Source organism: Manis javanica, chromosome 3, assembly GCF_040802235.1.
Source record: "Manis javanica isolate MJ-LG chromosome 3, MJ_LKY, whole genome shotgun sequence".
Classification (NCBI taxonomy): Eukaryota; Metazoa; Chordata; class Mammalia; order Pholidota; family Manidae; genus Manis; species Manis javanica.
The window spans coordinates 145820008-145835751 of NC_133158.1; the positions used below are offsets into that span (position 1 = coordinate 145820008).

At 35.9% G+C, this 15744-nt stretch overlaps 1 protein-coding gene across 1 annotated transcript in view; it reads right to left on the reverse strand.

The window, feature by feature from the left end:
* RSRC1 (arginine and serine rich coiled-coil 1) overlaps positions 1 to 13993 on the reverse strand; it is a 441266-nt gene extending 427273 nt beyond the window's left edge. The window contains exons 1-3 of the mRNA XM_036997926.2: positions 13816 to 13993; positions 2829 to 3024; positions 2204 to 2329 (exon numbers count right to left, since the gene is read on the reverse strand). Of these exons, the coding sequence (XP_036853821.1) occupies positions 2204 to 2329; positions 2829 to 3022 (320 nt within the window). The 5' untranslated portion in view covers positions 3023 to 3024; positions 13816 to 13993. The remainder of the gene's footprint in view (positions 1 to 2203; positions 2330 to 2828; positions 3025 to 13815) is intronic.
* Positions 13994 to 15744: the final 1751 nt, after the last annotated feature.

The following is a 15744-nucleotide window of genomic DNA, read 5'->3' on the forward strand; positions in this document are numbered from 1 at the left end:
TTCCAGATTCCTCTTTGGAGGCGACTGTAGGTAGATATTTGGGCAGACATGCAGCTGCCAGATGAATAGTTTCTTGAGAACCTCCCACTTTGGTAGAACAAATGGAGTTCTTAAGATTTCCAGTGACTTGATAAAACAACCAGCTTCCATGCTTCAGGCTGAAATAATCAGTGACAGGTTCCCTAATTCCCTGAGCCCTTCCAAATGTTATATAAGCCCTTAACTCCCTATGTTAAAACCCTGATGCTTGGAAGTAAGTGGCTTCAGTTTTCCTAATCAAACCTAATACAGTACATGTGAAAGTACTCTGTAAACTGAAAAAGACCATAAAAAGCATAATTATTATTTCTGTTCTCATTAAAAAGAAATTTCAGTTGAAGTTGTTTTCTGTTAATAAGCCTTTTTTAGACAAATCAGCACATCCAAAATAAAGTTTTCCTTCCACAAATCAATAAAATTTTTCCTTGCTACACAATCAGCTGTCTACCTAACTTGATTTCGCCAGTTAATCATTCACTGAAATCAAGGCATGTTTAGTGAGTAAGGCATTATGCTAGCTACCAAGAGATTCCCCCTGCAAGAGCCTACAATACATGAGAATTAAAAAACATAATATTCATAATGTAACTATTATAAATCAGAAACCACATGATGGTGGGTCAGAGAAAGCATGGATTAAATTTGACTTGAGCGGGAAAAGGTAAAAATCAATAAAGGAATTAAGGAAGAAGAAAATTAAAGGTTAAATAGAACTGAACATTAAAACATAGGAAGATGTCTCAAAGTAGAGATAATGCAAGGAACTGGAAGAACATGACCAAAGAAACAAGCTAGCAACTCAGGGACATGTATGGAGAGCAAAGGCATGTAATACAGAGTGGCTTACACCGGAGTATGTACAAAGGAGAGGAGGCTTAGGCCAGAAAAACTAAACATTTAGACTTTACTGCTATTACCCAACTTCAGATTCATGGAGAGATTTACAAAAATTTTCTGCCAAGTTAACAAAATCAAGTTATCACCACAACTGGAACCTAAAAGTAGCATAAAGAACTAAGCAGAGGAAAGAAACTTATCTTCCTAAAATGCTGTTTTTATCCTAACACTCTTCTGCTCAAAGACCTTCAATAACTTCTAAATGCTTACTTTTACCAAGTGTCTCAATAGCATGTTCCCATCCTAGTCAACCATATGTTTCTTTTTCTTTTTTTGGTCTGAAGATTATTTTTTTTAACTGAGGTACATACAATAAAATGCACAAATCTTAAAGTATAGTTCAATGAATTTTGACATGTCTATACACTCACATCAAACAGCGGACAGCACATATACCATCGTATTCAACATATTTTCTACCATTGCCTGAAATGTACCACTCTTTCCAGATAGGCTATTCTTTGTATTATTGGCCATTGAGCACAACTAGTAAGCACAGGTGGAATGATACAATGTATTAGTCTGCTTGGCCTGCTATAACAAAATGCCACAAACTGGGCAACTTAAATAACAGAAATTTAGTTATATTAGCTAAATTAGCTTTAAGTCCAAGATAAAAATGTCAGTTGATTTGATTCCTGGTAGGGATGCTCTCCCTGGCTTGTAGACAGTTGCTTTTTCACTGTGTTCTCACATGGCCTTTCCTCTGAGTGCACACACAAAGAGAAAGAGCTCTCTCCCCCTCTTCTTGTAAGGTTACCAGCCTTACTAGACTATCATCCCACCCTTAGGACATCAATTGATCTTAATTACCTCCATTAAGATTCTACCTTCAATTACAGTTACACTGGGGGTTAGGGTTTCAACATATAAATTTAGTGGGGACACAAACATTCATTCCATAACACATTGGGTTATTTCTGAGACTAGACCTTAAGAGATTTTGCAGCTTCTGCTCTTACCCTCTTCAAATACTTCCTCCATCATGTGAAAAGGCCCAGTCTAGACTACTGGAGGATGAGAAGCCATAGGGGAACTAAGGTACCCCAGCCAATATACCCCAGATATATGAGTGAGGTCCAATGGACCATCTAGTTCCAGTCAAGCTCTAACTACAACCATATGAGTGACCCCAGGTGAGACTAGCAGAAGTGCAAGCTGAGCTGAGTCTAAATTATAATCATGAAAAAATAAATGATTGTTGCTTTAGGTCACTAAATTTGGGGATAGTTTGTTATAAGGCAATAAATATCTGATAACAGCATACCTTCTTGTTCTGCTTTTTGACCTAGATCTCTGAACTCTATAGGATTTCCCTCGACCCCGTGAACGACTTCGACTTCGTTTTCTTCTAGAGCCGTAAGAAGAGCTGCTGCTTGATCGATGCCTGCGTCTGAAATGAAACATAATCAAGTATCATTGCTATAAAAAAACGCTTATTGGCATTAAGGAGAAATCATCTGGATTCTAAACAATCATCTCATTTTTACTGTTTCACTCCTTCCTAGAAGCAAATAGAGATACATGTTTTTCCTCTTGCACAGATGACTGATTCATAACTTAATGATTGGATTAGCTACTAATTAAGACACTAGAAGTCTTAAATAGTATACAATACTTCCAAATATTACCAGATAATACGTTATGAGAACTATATCAGTTTATATCTACATGTCTACAAAGAATAGAACAAAGAATGAAGACACTAGACCTATGGGCTAGGCCTGGCAAAGAAAAAAACAAATCTTAGAGTTGGAATCTAACCCTCATAAACATATAACTACTTAAACTTAAAGAAAAATATTTTACCCAGAAAATTTAAAGTACAAAAACATATGAACTCTAAAAAATGTTAGTATTATTACTGTATAAATGAAAATTATGAAAAGCACCTTCTATCATAAGAATGTGAGCGAGGCTGAAGATCTCTGGACCAAGATCTTGACTTTGACCTTGATTTCCTTCCACCTTTCTTTCGGCTGTACGTTCTGCTATCTGAAGAACTACTTGAAGATGACCGTCTACGGTGTTTCTTTTTTCTCTTGGTTCTGCTTTCTTCTTCAGTATCTGATGACCGGCGTCCCATTTCTACAAATTTATGTTCAAAGAAAATTATTTCTAACATAATGGCACAATGGATGAAACTTAATAGAAATCTTTGTAAAACTTACTGTAACTTCATAAAAATTTAAACTTAAAGTAATTAAATGTATCTTGACAAGACATGAGAAACAGCTCTTCTATGCTTATCAGATTTTACTGATAGGGTTACTGCTCTTATTAATATGGGCATATTTTTTACAATTTATGAACAATTTACATTTGTTCTGAATTTTCTCAAATGTCTCTCAAGAGTTAATCCTGAGAACAGCTCATTATAATAATTTTCTTATTTTCTACTTGCATTTATCATTAAATATGATAATTGATTTAGGGATCAAAAACTTGATCCTTCATTTTCATTCCCTAAAAATAAAAGATATTTTACTACCTTTACGAGTTATATTTCCTAACTCGTAATTAAAAATTCTAAATTTTTAAATGGATAAGACCTCATTAGTCATCAACAAAGTACAACTTGAAACAATACACTATCAACATTTCACTTCTGAAATTTGAGGAGGAAAATGTTAACTAAAGCACCAAAGTTTTACTTTAAACCTTGATGAGCTTATTGTGAAGTCAGTCAACTCTGCACATCACTAGTTATTATATAAAGTGATGGTATAATCCTCCCAGAAAGCAACTGAGCAATTTAAATAGTCATAAAAATGTCAGTGGCTTTTTTTTGGTATCATTAATCTACAATTACAAGAGGAACATTATGTTTACTAGACTCCCCCCATCACCAAGTCCCCCCCACAAACCCCATTACAGTCACTGTCCAACAGCATAGTGAGATGCTGTAGAATCACTACTTGTCTTCTCTGTGTTGCACAGCCCTCCCCGTGCCTCCCCCACATTATACATGCTAATCGTAATGCCCCCTTTCTCCCCCCACCACCACCTTATCCCTCCCTTCCCACCCATCCTCCCCAGTCCCTTTCCCTTTGGTAACTGTTAGTCCATTCTTGGGTTCTGTGATTCTGCTGCTGTTTTGTTCCTTCAGTTTTTGCTTTGTTCTTATGCTCCACATATGAGTGAAATCATTTGGTACTTGTCTTTCTCTGTCTGGCTTACTATTTCACTGAGCATAATACCCTCTAGCTCCATCCATGTTGTTCAAATGGTAGGATTTGTTTTCTTCTTATGGCTGAATAGTATTCCATTGTGTATATGTACCACATCTTCTTTATCCATTCATCTACTGATGGACACTTAGGTTGCTTCCATTTCTTGGCTATTGTAAATAGTGCTGCAATAAACATAGGGGTGCATATGTCTTTTTCAAACTGGGCTCCTGCATTCTTAGGGTAATTCCTAGGAGTGGAATTCTTGGGTCAAATGGTATTTCTATTTTTAGTTTTTTGAGGAACCTCCATACTGCTTTCCACAGTTGCTGTACCAATTGACCTTCCCACCAGCATTAGGAGGGTTCTCTGTTCTCCACATCCTTGCCAATATTATTATTTCTTGTCTTTTAGATAGTGACCATTCTAACTGATGTGAGGTGATAGCTCACTATAGTTTTAATTTGCTTTTCCCTGATGATTAGCAATGTGAAGCATCTTTTTTGTGTCTGTTGGCCATCTGTATTTCTTCTTTGGAGAAGTGTCTGTTCAGGTCCTATGCCCATTTTCTAATTGGGTTGTTTGCTATTTTGATGTTGAGGTATATGAGCTCTTTATATATTTTGGATGTTAACTCCTTATTGAATAAATTGCTTACAAATATATTCTATCATACTGTATGTTGCCTTTTGTTCTGCTGATGGTGTCCTTTGTTGTACAGAAGCTTTTTAGTTTGATGTAGTCCCACTTGTTCATTTTTTATTTTGTTTCCCTTGCCCAAGGAGATGTTTCCAGGAAAAAATTGCTCATGCTTATGTTCAAGAGATTTTTTGCCTATGTTTTCTTCTAAGAGTTTTATGGTTTTATGTCTTAATTCAGGTCTTTGATCCATTTTGAGTTTACTTTTGTGTATGGGGTTAGACAGCAGTCCAGTTTCATTCTCTTGCATGTAGCTGTCCAGTTTTGCCAACACCAGTTATTGAAGAGGCTGATTTTCCCCATTGTATATCCATGGCTCCTTTATTGTATATTAATTGACCATATGTGTGTGGGTTTGTATCTGGACTCTATTCTGTTCAGTTGTTCTGTGGGTCTGTTCTTGAGCCAGTACCAGTGTTTTAATTACTGAAGGTTTGTAGTAGAGCTTGAAGTCAGGAAGCGTAATACCCCCAGCTTTGTTCTTCTTTCTCAGGATGGCTTTGGCTAATCACTGTCCTTTGTGGTTCCATATGAGTTTTAGGATTATTTTCTCTAGTTTATTGAAAAATGTTGTTGTTATTTTGATAGGGATTGCACTGAATCTGCAAATTGCTTTGGGCAGGATGGCCATTTTGAGAATATTAATTCTTCTTATCCATGAGCATGGGATAGATTTCTATTTATTTGTGTCTACTTTCTCTCATGTGTGTCTTATAATTTTCAGAGTACAGGTCTTTTACCTCCTTGGTGAGGTTTATTCCTAGGTATTTTATTATTTTTGATGCAATTGTAAATGGAATTACTTTCCTGATTTCTCTTTCTGCTAGTTAATTGTTAGTATATAGGAATGCAACAGATTTCTGTGTATTAGTTTGTATCCTACCAGTTAGAATCCCTCCTTGTACCTGAATCCAGTTATTAGTTATAATAGTTTTTTGGTGGAGCCTTTATGGTTTTCTACGTATAACATTATGGCATCTGCAAATAGTGACAGTAGTATCCTTTATATAAAAAGTGGCTTGTATAGTATTATTCCATTTTAATGAACATGTATCTTACAAGAAAATGGTCCCTCCAATCATCTACCCATTGGCACATCATTTTATTTTTGCATAGAGAGCAACTTGGAATAGTGTTCACCAATGTTAACAATAGTTAATTCTGGGTGACTGGATTTTGTTGATTTTAAACTTTCTTTGAAATTATATATATATATATTTTTTTATTTTGGTATCATTAATCTACAATTACATGAAGAACATTATGTTTACTAGGCTCCCCCATTCACCAAGTCCCTCCCACATACCCCTTCATAGTCACTGTCCATCTGCGTAGTAAGATGCTGTAAAATCACTACTTGTCTTCGCTATGTTGCACAGCCCTCCACATGCCCCCCACGCACTATACATGCTAATTGTAATGCCCTCTTTCTTTTTCACCACCCTTATCCCTCCCTTCCCACCCATCCTCCCCAGTCCCTTTCCCTTTGGTAACTGTTAGTCCATTCTTGGGTTCTGTGATTCTGCTGCTGTTTTGTTCCTTCAGTTTTTGCTTTTGTTCTTATGCTCCACATATGAGTGAAATCATTTGGTACTTGTCTTTCTCTGTCTGGCTTATTTCACTGAGCATAATACCCTCTACCTCCATCCATGTTGTTGCAAATGGTAGGATTTATTTTCTTCTTATGGTTGAATAATATTCCATTGTGTATATGTACCACATCTTCTTTATCCATTCATCTACTGATGGACACTTAGGTTGCTTCCATTTCTTGGCTATTGTAAATAGTGCTGCAATAAACATAGGGGTGCATATGTCTTTTTCAAACTGGGCTGCTGCATTCTTAGGGTAAATTTCTAGAAGTGGAATTCCTGGGTCAAATGGTATTTCTATTTTGAGCTTTTTGAGGAACCTCCATACTGCTTTCCACAATGGCTGAACTAATTTACATTCCCACCAGCAGCATAGGAGGGTTCACGGTTCTCCACAACCTCGCCAATATTTGTTGTTTGTCTAAATGTCAATGCTTTTTTGACAAAGTAATTCTACTTCTAGTAATATATCTGAAGTTTTTCTTGAAAGATATATTCATGAAGATATTCAATATAGCATTATTAAAACTGTACCTACAGAGACTACAATTTAAAAAATGTACATATGAATAAAAGCAAAAATGAAAATTGACAATATTTAAGTGAGGAAACTGAGTGATTTTTTTTCTTTATTTTCTATATGGCTAAGGCTTGTCTATTTAGTATACACAAGGAAAAAAAATACATAAATTGAACTTTTTTATATATTTAGAAATTAGCTGATAAGAAACTTGTCTTCTTTTAAAGTTAGCCTTTAGATTCTCATATGCAATCTCATTTTTTTTACTAAAAGAGTTATTAGCTACCTTTCAGTAGCACATAAAAGCATGACCTATCCTATGTAATTGTTAAAATAAATGGTTAATGGATCAGATTAACTAAAATCTCACTTTCCTTTAATATTTATTCAAAATAAGTGAAATGTCATTACTATAAATGAAACTATTGTTAAGTTACAGCTCTGTTTTCAGAATATTGTTAAGTTACACCCAAACTCCAGTGCAATACCAGGTGAAAATTGGTAGGACTCGATTCAAAATTTTAAGCTATTTACCTAGAGCCATAATTAGACTTTAAACACAGTCTGAACCTCCAAACCGTTCACATTTCTAATACTTTACAGGTCAAAAAAACATTCGGAAGACTTGGTTTTGAAACTTTCAATAAATCACTAGCATATCTAAGCCAGCTTCCTCACTGAAAAATGAAACTGTACTGGTTAAAAGAGCACCATGATTCTTTACAGCTTCAAAATACAGTGATAATTAAATTATACAGATAAATGCAGTATGTATGTATGTATTTAAATATGTGTATGCATATATCCATATTTTTTATCCTTATTTTTACTAAAAAAGGTATGTATACACATAATGTATAACCACATACAACTATGTTTGTGTGTATTTCCATTAAGGATTTGTACATAATTGAGTGATAAAGATTATCTAAGTCTTATTTCTTGGCTTTTTCCTCCTTTCTTGTTTTCACCTTTAAGCTATTAAGGATTTTCTTTGCCCACAAATAACCATTTAAGGTGAGTTTTTGTTATGTTCTTATTATTTAGTTAAAAAAATACTAAAATGAGAAAGGACAAAAATGTATAAATTCACAAGGTTAAAGAGAAGAAAACAACAGGAGCAGTAGACAAGATATGTCAACAAATTATTAGCAAATGAAAAACAGACGGAGGATTTAGAGCTAAGAAAGCTGAATACCAAGCAATTTCAGAGAACTCCAAGAGAAAAGCCAATTCACACAGCAAAAATCGGAAAGGATCGGAATTTGAGACACCACATACCATAGCAGACACAATGAATGAGGCATGGAACTGAAACATGAAGGAATTGGTTCAAAGTCTGTAAAAGAAATAATCTCCTGGGTCCCCTCCCCATCCAACCCAGGCAAGTGACTACTCTTCCCCAGTCCCAGCAAGAAAGATGATAAAAGAAATAAATGAGGAAAGAATGAAGCACCAGGTTCAGGGCCACAGTAAAAGAGAACAGAGGACAGGCTTGAACTGAAAGTTAAAGGGATTAGGTGAAAGTCTGCAATCTAATGGCAAATACTGTAGCCCTCTGTGTGCTTGGATGCAAGGATTTTGTCAGAGGATTATTCTCTGCAAAACCGAACAGTACCTGATAAAATATATATTTAGTATTTGAAGGTCCCCACAAAAAGGCCAGGTCCTCACCCAAATATCCTATAACCAAACCTACTAGTTAACAAGCCCAAAACTTAAACACAATAAACTGTTTTCTGTAAACATTTTTGTTACCTTTTTAGTGATTAGACATCAAATGATAACCAATCATGTGAAGAGAGCCTTCATCAAACAGAAAGAAAAAAAAAACAATTTGTAGTAAACCAGGAACATGCAGAAGAAAAACTGAAGGAAAAAAATCACCGTTAAAACATATGAGAAACATATGAGAAGATGATTCAGCAAACAAGAACAGAACACCCACAGAGCAGGACAAAAAGCTTGAAATTTAAACAAATGATAATTTGTGAAAAATACAATAGGGTTAAGAAGATAAAGGACTCACAGAAAGTAGAAAGAAAAATATTTTTTAAATGGAGGTAAAAGAGAATCAATCCAGGAAGTCCAAAATCCAACTGATATGCATTCCAGTAAAAAAAAAGAACAGGAAAAGAAGATAAAGAAAAATTCAAAAGAATTTCCAGAACTGAAAGGTATGAATTACACTAAGTCCCTGGGACAATGAATTTTTTAAAAGACATACACCAGACATATCTCATGAAAATTCAGACACTAGGAATATACAGAATCCTAGAAACTTCTAAAGAGAAAAAAATGGGGGAATCACAATAAAAAGCATAGAGCTTCTAAACAGCAAAACAATGAAACTTGCATTCAAAATCCTAAGTGAAAATGGTTTTCAACCTAGACTCTATCCAAATCCATCCTTGATCTTATGAGATCAGAATCTCATAGTAGATATGCAAAGTCTCAAAATTAGACCTCACACTCACCCTTTTCTAGGAAGCTACTGGAAGATACATGCCACCAAAAGCAGAGAGTAAACAACAAAGACAACCCAGATTCAGAAAATAACGATCCAACACTAGAGATGGGTAAAAAGTCCCAGGATGATGGCAGGCCTAGTGTAAGAGATACATCAGTGAACAAGAGACAAAAATTCTTGCCCCCCAGAAGCTTATATTCTGGTATAACAGCAATTCTCAAAATGAGGACCATAGACTCATGAGGGTCCACTAAGACCCTATCAGGATCCAAGATGTCAAAATTATTTTCATGTTAATACTCAAATATGATTTACTTTTTCCACTGTTTTCACTTCTGCACTGATGTTGTAAAAGCAATAGTAGGCAAAACTGTGCCGTAACAGGAATTAAGGCAATGGCACCAAAATGTACTACTAGTCATTGCATTCTTCACTGCAACACAGTTGCAGTTTTAAAAAAAAACAGGCAGTTTCACTTAAGAATGTACTTGATAAAGCAGTAAAAATCATTAATTTTATTAAATTTCAACCCTTGAGCACCCATCTTTTTAATATTCTGTGTGATGAAATAGGAAATACATGAAACTGCTGATGCATTCTTAAGAATGATGGTTATCTTGAAAAAAAAGCATTTGTGCAACTCAATTGCAAGTTGAACTAGCTGTTTTTATCATGAAACAACACTTTTTATTTAAAGAACCAATTATGATTATTTAGACTTGGATATTTGGCAGACTTTTTCTAAAAATGAAGGGAGTCTTTCCCTTCAAGGAAAACTGACATTATTTGTTGACAATGATAAAATTTGAGCTCTTAAGCAAAAATAAGAACTCTGAATAACTTGTACAGACCACAACACTGACAGCTTCCCAGTACTTAAAGATGTCTACAATGAGATCAGTGGTGATATTAACAAATACGAGTTTTTTAATTATATAATGAAGGATGTCAACACTTGGCAGATATGAGTAACTCAGTGAACCAGTATTTTCCAACAGGCCAATGCATGATGTTACAGAATCACGCATGGATAAAAAAATTCATTCATACTGTAAGACAGACCAATAGACTTTAATGTAACAGAGAATGAAAAGGTCATTGATATGGTTTCAAAGACCACATTGCAACCATTCTTTAAGAAACTACTACTTGTCAAGTTTTGGTATAGTATTAAAGAAGTAATTATCTGAAAAGGCTATTAAAATATACCTTTTCCAATACCACACCTGTGTGAATCCAGATTTTCTTTTCTTCAATCAAAACTCATTACCACAGACTGACTGCAGAGTTAGATGTAAGAATTCAACTGTCTTCTATTAAGTCAGATATTAGAGGGTTGCAAAAATAGAAGAAAATGCCATTTTTCTCACTGTTTTATTTTGGAAAATATGGTTATTTTTAACATCAAATATGTTATTTATGTTACCATGTAATGGTTTGTAAGTGGAATAATAAGTAAATATTTCCAATTTTTCAGTTTTAATTGCTAATACAGCAATAGTTCTTAGATACAGCCCACATAGATCAAAGATCTTGGGGTATTCAATAATTTGTAAGAGTATAAAGGAATCCTAAAACTAAAAAGTTTGAGACCTGTTGCTCTAAGTTACCTACAGTCATTTCCATTCTCCATTCTCGACTAACTTACTAAATCCCTATGTAAGGCATACAGAAGTGATAAAAAAAGAAAAGAAAAGGACACACATCTAATTATGTATCTTGCTGGTGAACAAAAAAGAATGGGAGGTGGCTATAAATTTTTCTTTGTTTTAATTTCAAACAACATAATTCATCCATAATAAAGAGTGATAACATTTAACCCAGAAAAATTAATGAAGATACAAAATCCTTCTTTAAAGGAAACAAGTAAAAAAAGGTTGAAAAACCACTGTTACGAAACTATACAAATTTTTCCAACACATTTATATTTCAGAAAAATTACACCTAAGTACAATTAATCTCAATAAGAGAAAGCAAAAAGCCACCATATTTCTTTATAATAGTTAACTTCAAATATTTATTCAGAAAAGGAAGTGAATACTAAGAGCAAATAAGAGGTAGGTGAAAAATTTTCTCTAACAATGACATATTAAATTCCTACTCGCCACCCTAAATACATACTTACCTCTGGATCTCCATGTCTCTAGCATACAACTGAATATACATGACATGCTCTTTCAAGTCATGGTGGTCAATTCATATTATACACTCCTAATAAGAACTCTATATTTAATTTTATTAATTAAAAATAATAAGTATGTTTATTTATATTGGCAAGATGCAACCCATGGAAAGATATTTAATAGCTCTTTCTGGTAAAAGCAATGATGAAGTGAGCACAGATTTTTAGGAGTCCTACAAGCTAACAATTTTGCAATCTATCTGTGAGCAGAAAAGGTAACGAAAGGACAGAACTCCTACGGCTCTTGGATTTTCTGTTCTCACTCTAGTCTCTAGTACTTCCTGGTGTAGTCTCAAGGTTATAAACCAACCACTTCCACTACAGAATTGAAGCCATGACAGGTAAGACTACAATAGAAAAGCAGTTTACAAAAACATCTTATTGTAAAGGTTAGGTGACTGACTGAAGATGTGGAGCCAAGATGTCATTCAAAAAAGAGCTCAAAAGCATATACAAGTAGTTTCTTTGTCTGGTTATTAATAAAGGTACAAGAAGCAATAATCTTTTCAGAAAATGGGAAGTTAGAACAAAGATTTCTAGAGGACATAACAGTTTATAATTATTTCTTCACTACTCATTTCTTAGTATATTGAACTATAATCTTTTTGAGAGTGGACACATGGCTAAAAAAAAAGGGAAAAAAGACAGTCATTTCAAAAAAGAAATTCACCTCAAAGAGATAGTAAAAATGGGGCTAATACCATTTAGCATAAGAAGAAATCCACAAGCAAGTATAGAACCATGCAAGGGAGGTAAAAGAACTGAGATAAAATTCTAGCTTAACAAGCATAACAAAACAAAACTCAAAAAATACAGAATTGTTGAAACACTCCTCCCATCACAACTAAAAATTTGCAGACTAGCACCTTTCTTTTTTAAAGCATCATCAGTCCTAGGAATTTCTCCCCAATGGTTTGAAAATGAAAGCAGAAAATATATCTATACACCTACTATAACAATCTTATTAAAGAAGCTTTCCAACTCATAACACAAATCTTTGCTGAGACCAGTCAAGTGGTAAGGCCAATTAATAGATGCCATCTGCCTTCACTGTTTTCAATTTCAAATATTTTTTGCCCTCTTATTGAAGGACATACAGTAACAAATGCTACCATTTAGCAGGAAATCTTTGCCTGAAAAGGAATGAGTTTTTATAGATGCTAAGGTGAGTAGGCTCTCAAAGAATACCCAGTTTGCCCACAAGATTGCACCTGTCACATCTGCTTTCAATCCTTAAACCTGACAACTCTGTATATCTCTTAGAGCTTTTTTACACTGAGTTCAAAGATGACAACTTTAACACTTTTTCCGTGACAAGGCAAGACATTTGAATTTAAATACCCAGTAATTAATTAGTTGAAATACAAACATTACTAATTCTGAAAATGGGAGACAAAAAAGTTAGGTCTCCAGTGTGCATATAAAGATACATAACTTCTGAAAGAGAAACTACGTTAAGTTTGACCTAAAATCAAAAGCAGGCAACATGTTTAATAGCGTATTATAACCTCTCACCACAGTAAACAGAGTTCAAGGGTAGCCTATGCAACTGGGCTATAACCATAAGGCCACACGGCCTGAAGGCTAGGAAACAGAAAGTGTTTAAGTATGTTTACATGTTTATTGAGGAAAGTCTACTTCACCCAGCACTCTCTCTCCTCTCAGTAGGCGACTGTGAGCCAGGAAAGGCAGGGCGGGGTTGGGGATGGGAGTGTGCAGACTGGAAAAGAAGGTGGCTCTAAAACCCACGTAGAGCGATACACCAGGTTGCAGCTTCCCTCCTGCTATAACCTACCTAGAGTTAGTGAGGGAGCACTGGCCACAAGTCCACATACTGCAAGATGAGCACAGAAACCCAAAGGCAGTGAACCAGGACCAGGGACCAGGGACCAGGGATGGGGTGGAGAGAAAAGGGTAGGGATTGAGAGGGGAAAGCAAGGAAGAGCTGGTTAACTCTTCGCCACCACCTCCGGACTGAGGGCCTAGCCTGAGGCCTGCGACCGCGCAACACCCCGCACTGCCCACCACCCAGTCACCCCAGCTTCGCCGGCCAAGGTGAGACGCCTCCAGGTGCGGGGCACATGCGCACTGCGCCGCTCTGCACGCCTCGCGGCCATCGCCGCCATCCACCCAGAGCCACCTCCCAGCCAGACAGCGCCAGGCCCCGCAACGCTTCGCGACGGAGCAGGGCCTCGGAACTCCGCAGCCACAGGCGCCACACCCTAGGCCCCGGCCACGGGCATCACCTGGGTCCTGGCCTTCGGGCTCACACCTCGCGTTCACTCGCAAGGGCCCAAGACGTGGAAACGTTTCTTCAAGTCTGAGCGCCGCCGGCGTCCTCCAAACTTGCTTCAGTTTAAGCTCACCGCCTTCCTGGTTCCAGTGCCAGGCAGCGGCAGCCGAGCTTTCGAGTGCATCGATGGAGGCTGCCAGGAGTTAGGAGTGCCGAGAGAGTAGATTGTCACGCTGCCAATTTTTTGTTCGGTGTTTGTTTCGCGTGATTTTTCGATTATTTGATTTTCTTGTTACCAAAAAGCAATTAAGGTGTGGACTGAAAAGTGTTAACTGCCTCAGTTATCGTCGCTGTCGTCACACATAATCTGTAAACAAATCTGCATCGTTTGAAGTTAGGTTTCTAAGTCAACCACACATAGCGAAATTGATTATCTCATGCTGAGGAAGGTGGAAATTCGGCCAACAATAATAAATCATGAGAGTGTGTCTGTATAGAGTCGTGTGTTATTAAATTGTAGTTATTTACTTGCAAAAATACATTAAAAGTCGGTGTTTCTTCTACCCTGAAGGTGAAGGCGTTCACAGGTTGAATGCAAATTAGTTTCTCAGATAAAAGTTACTGGTTGGTAGAGGAATGGGAGAAGGCTGCCTCAGGCAGAGAAGGTTTCTACTGAAAGAGAAATTAAATGTATAGGGTTTTGTTGTTATTTAAACCAATAGAAATTAAAGCAACTCAGCATTTTCTGTATCTCATAATACATTAATCTGCCCTTACTTGAACATCATTTTTTCCTTATTTTCTGTAAGGGAGGAATGTTGAGTAAATAAATTGTTGGCCTTGGTTTGGGACGACTGTGAAGACCAAATCATTCACAATTGCTAAATACCCAACCTAAGGTTTTCCTCAGACTTCTGAAATAGTGAAAATCACCTCCACAAATATATTTCTCATATAGGACTGTTCCTTAACTAATCAGTTTTGAGGAACCGTTTTACAGCTTAACTGCAACACTACATGTGTATTTTAAATAATTCAAGAGTTGGGGGGACACCAGGAGTCCTAAATTTCATTGGAACCTATACATCTGTCTGTAGGCTGTCAACTGAACTTTACTGTCAATGTTTTGTTTTGTTTTGTTTTTACCAAAACTGTTTTATGAAATGTCCTGTCTCCAGAAAATATTTGCTATGTAGTGAAATAACATTAGAACTCTGTGAGCATTTATTAGTATATGACTTTAAAACCTCAGTTTAGTTTTTAACTAAACTTCCCTTAGGCCAGTGGGAATCTGTGATCAGACACTGCAGATTCCTCATAGCTCCAATTGATATCAACACCACTATTCTTAAATATATACAAAGAAGCAATATGCCAGGAAAATCTATGAGAAAATCTATTTCTTGTAAATTACACAATTGGGGCCACACTTTCCCTGATTACCCTTAAAGTGGTCATGTTTCCCTCGAGCTCAGCAGATGGAATTTGAGTTCAGACTTAAAAAGTTGTGTGCTTGAAAGGACAAAAAATTTAGCTGGTGGATCACCTGATAGTGGCTATTTTGGAGCTGTCTGTGTCTATGTATTTAACACCTCAGTTTGAGAGCTCTTTGAGCACCACATCCATTTAGCTTATCTCATTATTGGTTATTCTGCTAAATAACCTTAAAAACGGATTTTCATAAAGGATTAAAGTTTTGTGGTTATTCCCATCTGATAATATCAGAATTAAAGTGGTTACAAATTGTAACCCAAGACTAAATGTAAACTCATATGTCTAAATTCATATGACTTTGGAAAGTGTATTTGAGTCTCTTTTGTAATGTAATAAAATAAAAGCAAGTACTAATATAATTCATTAATACCTAAAAACTATCGCTACTGGAAACGTAAAGATCCTAATTATTTTTCCCAAAAGTAGTAACAAATGAAATGTTTTAATT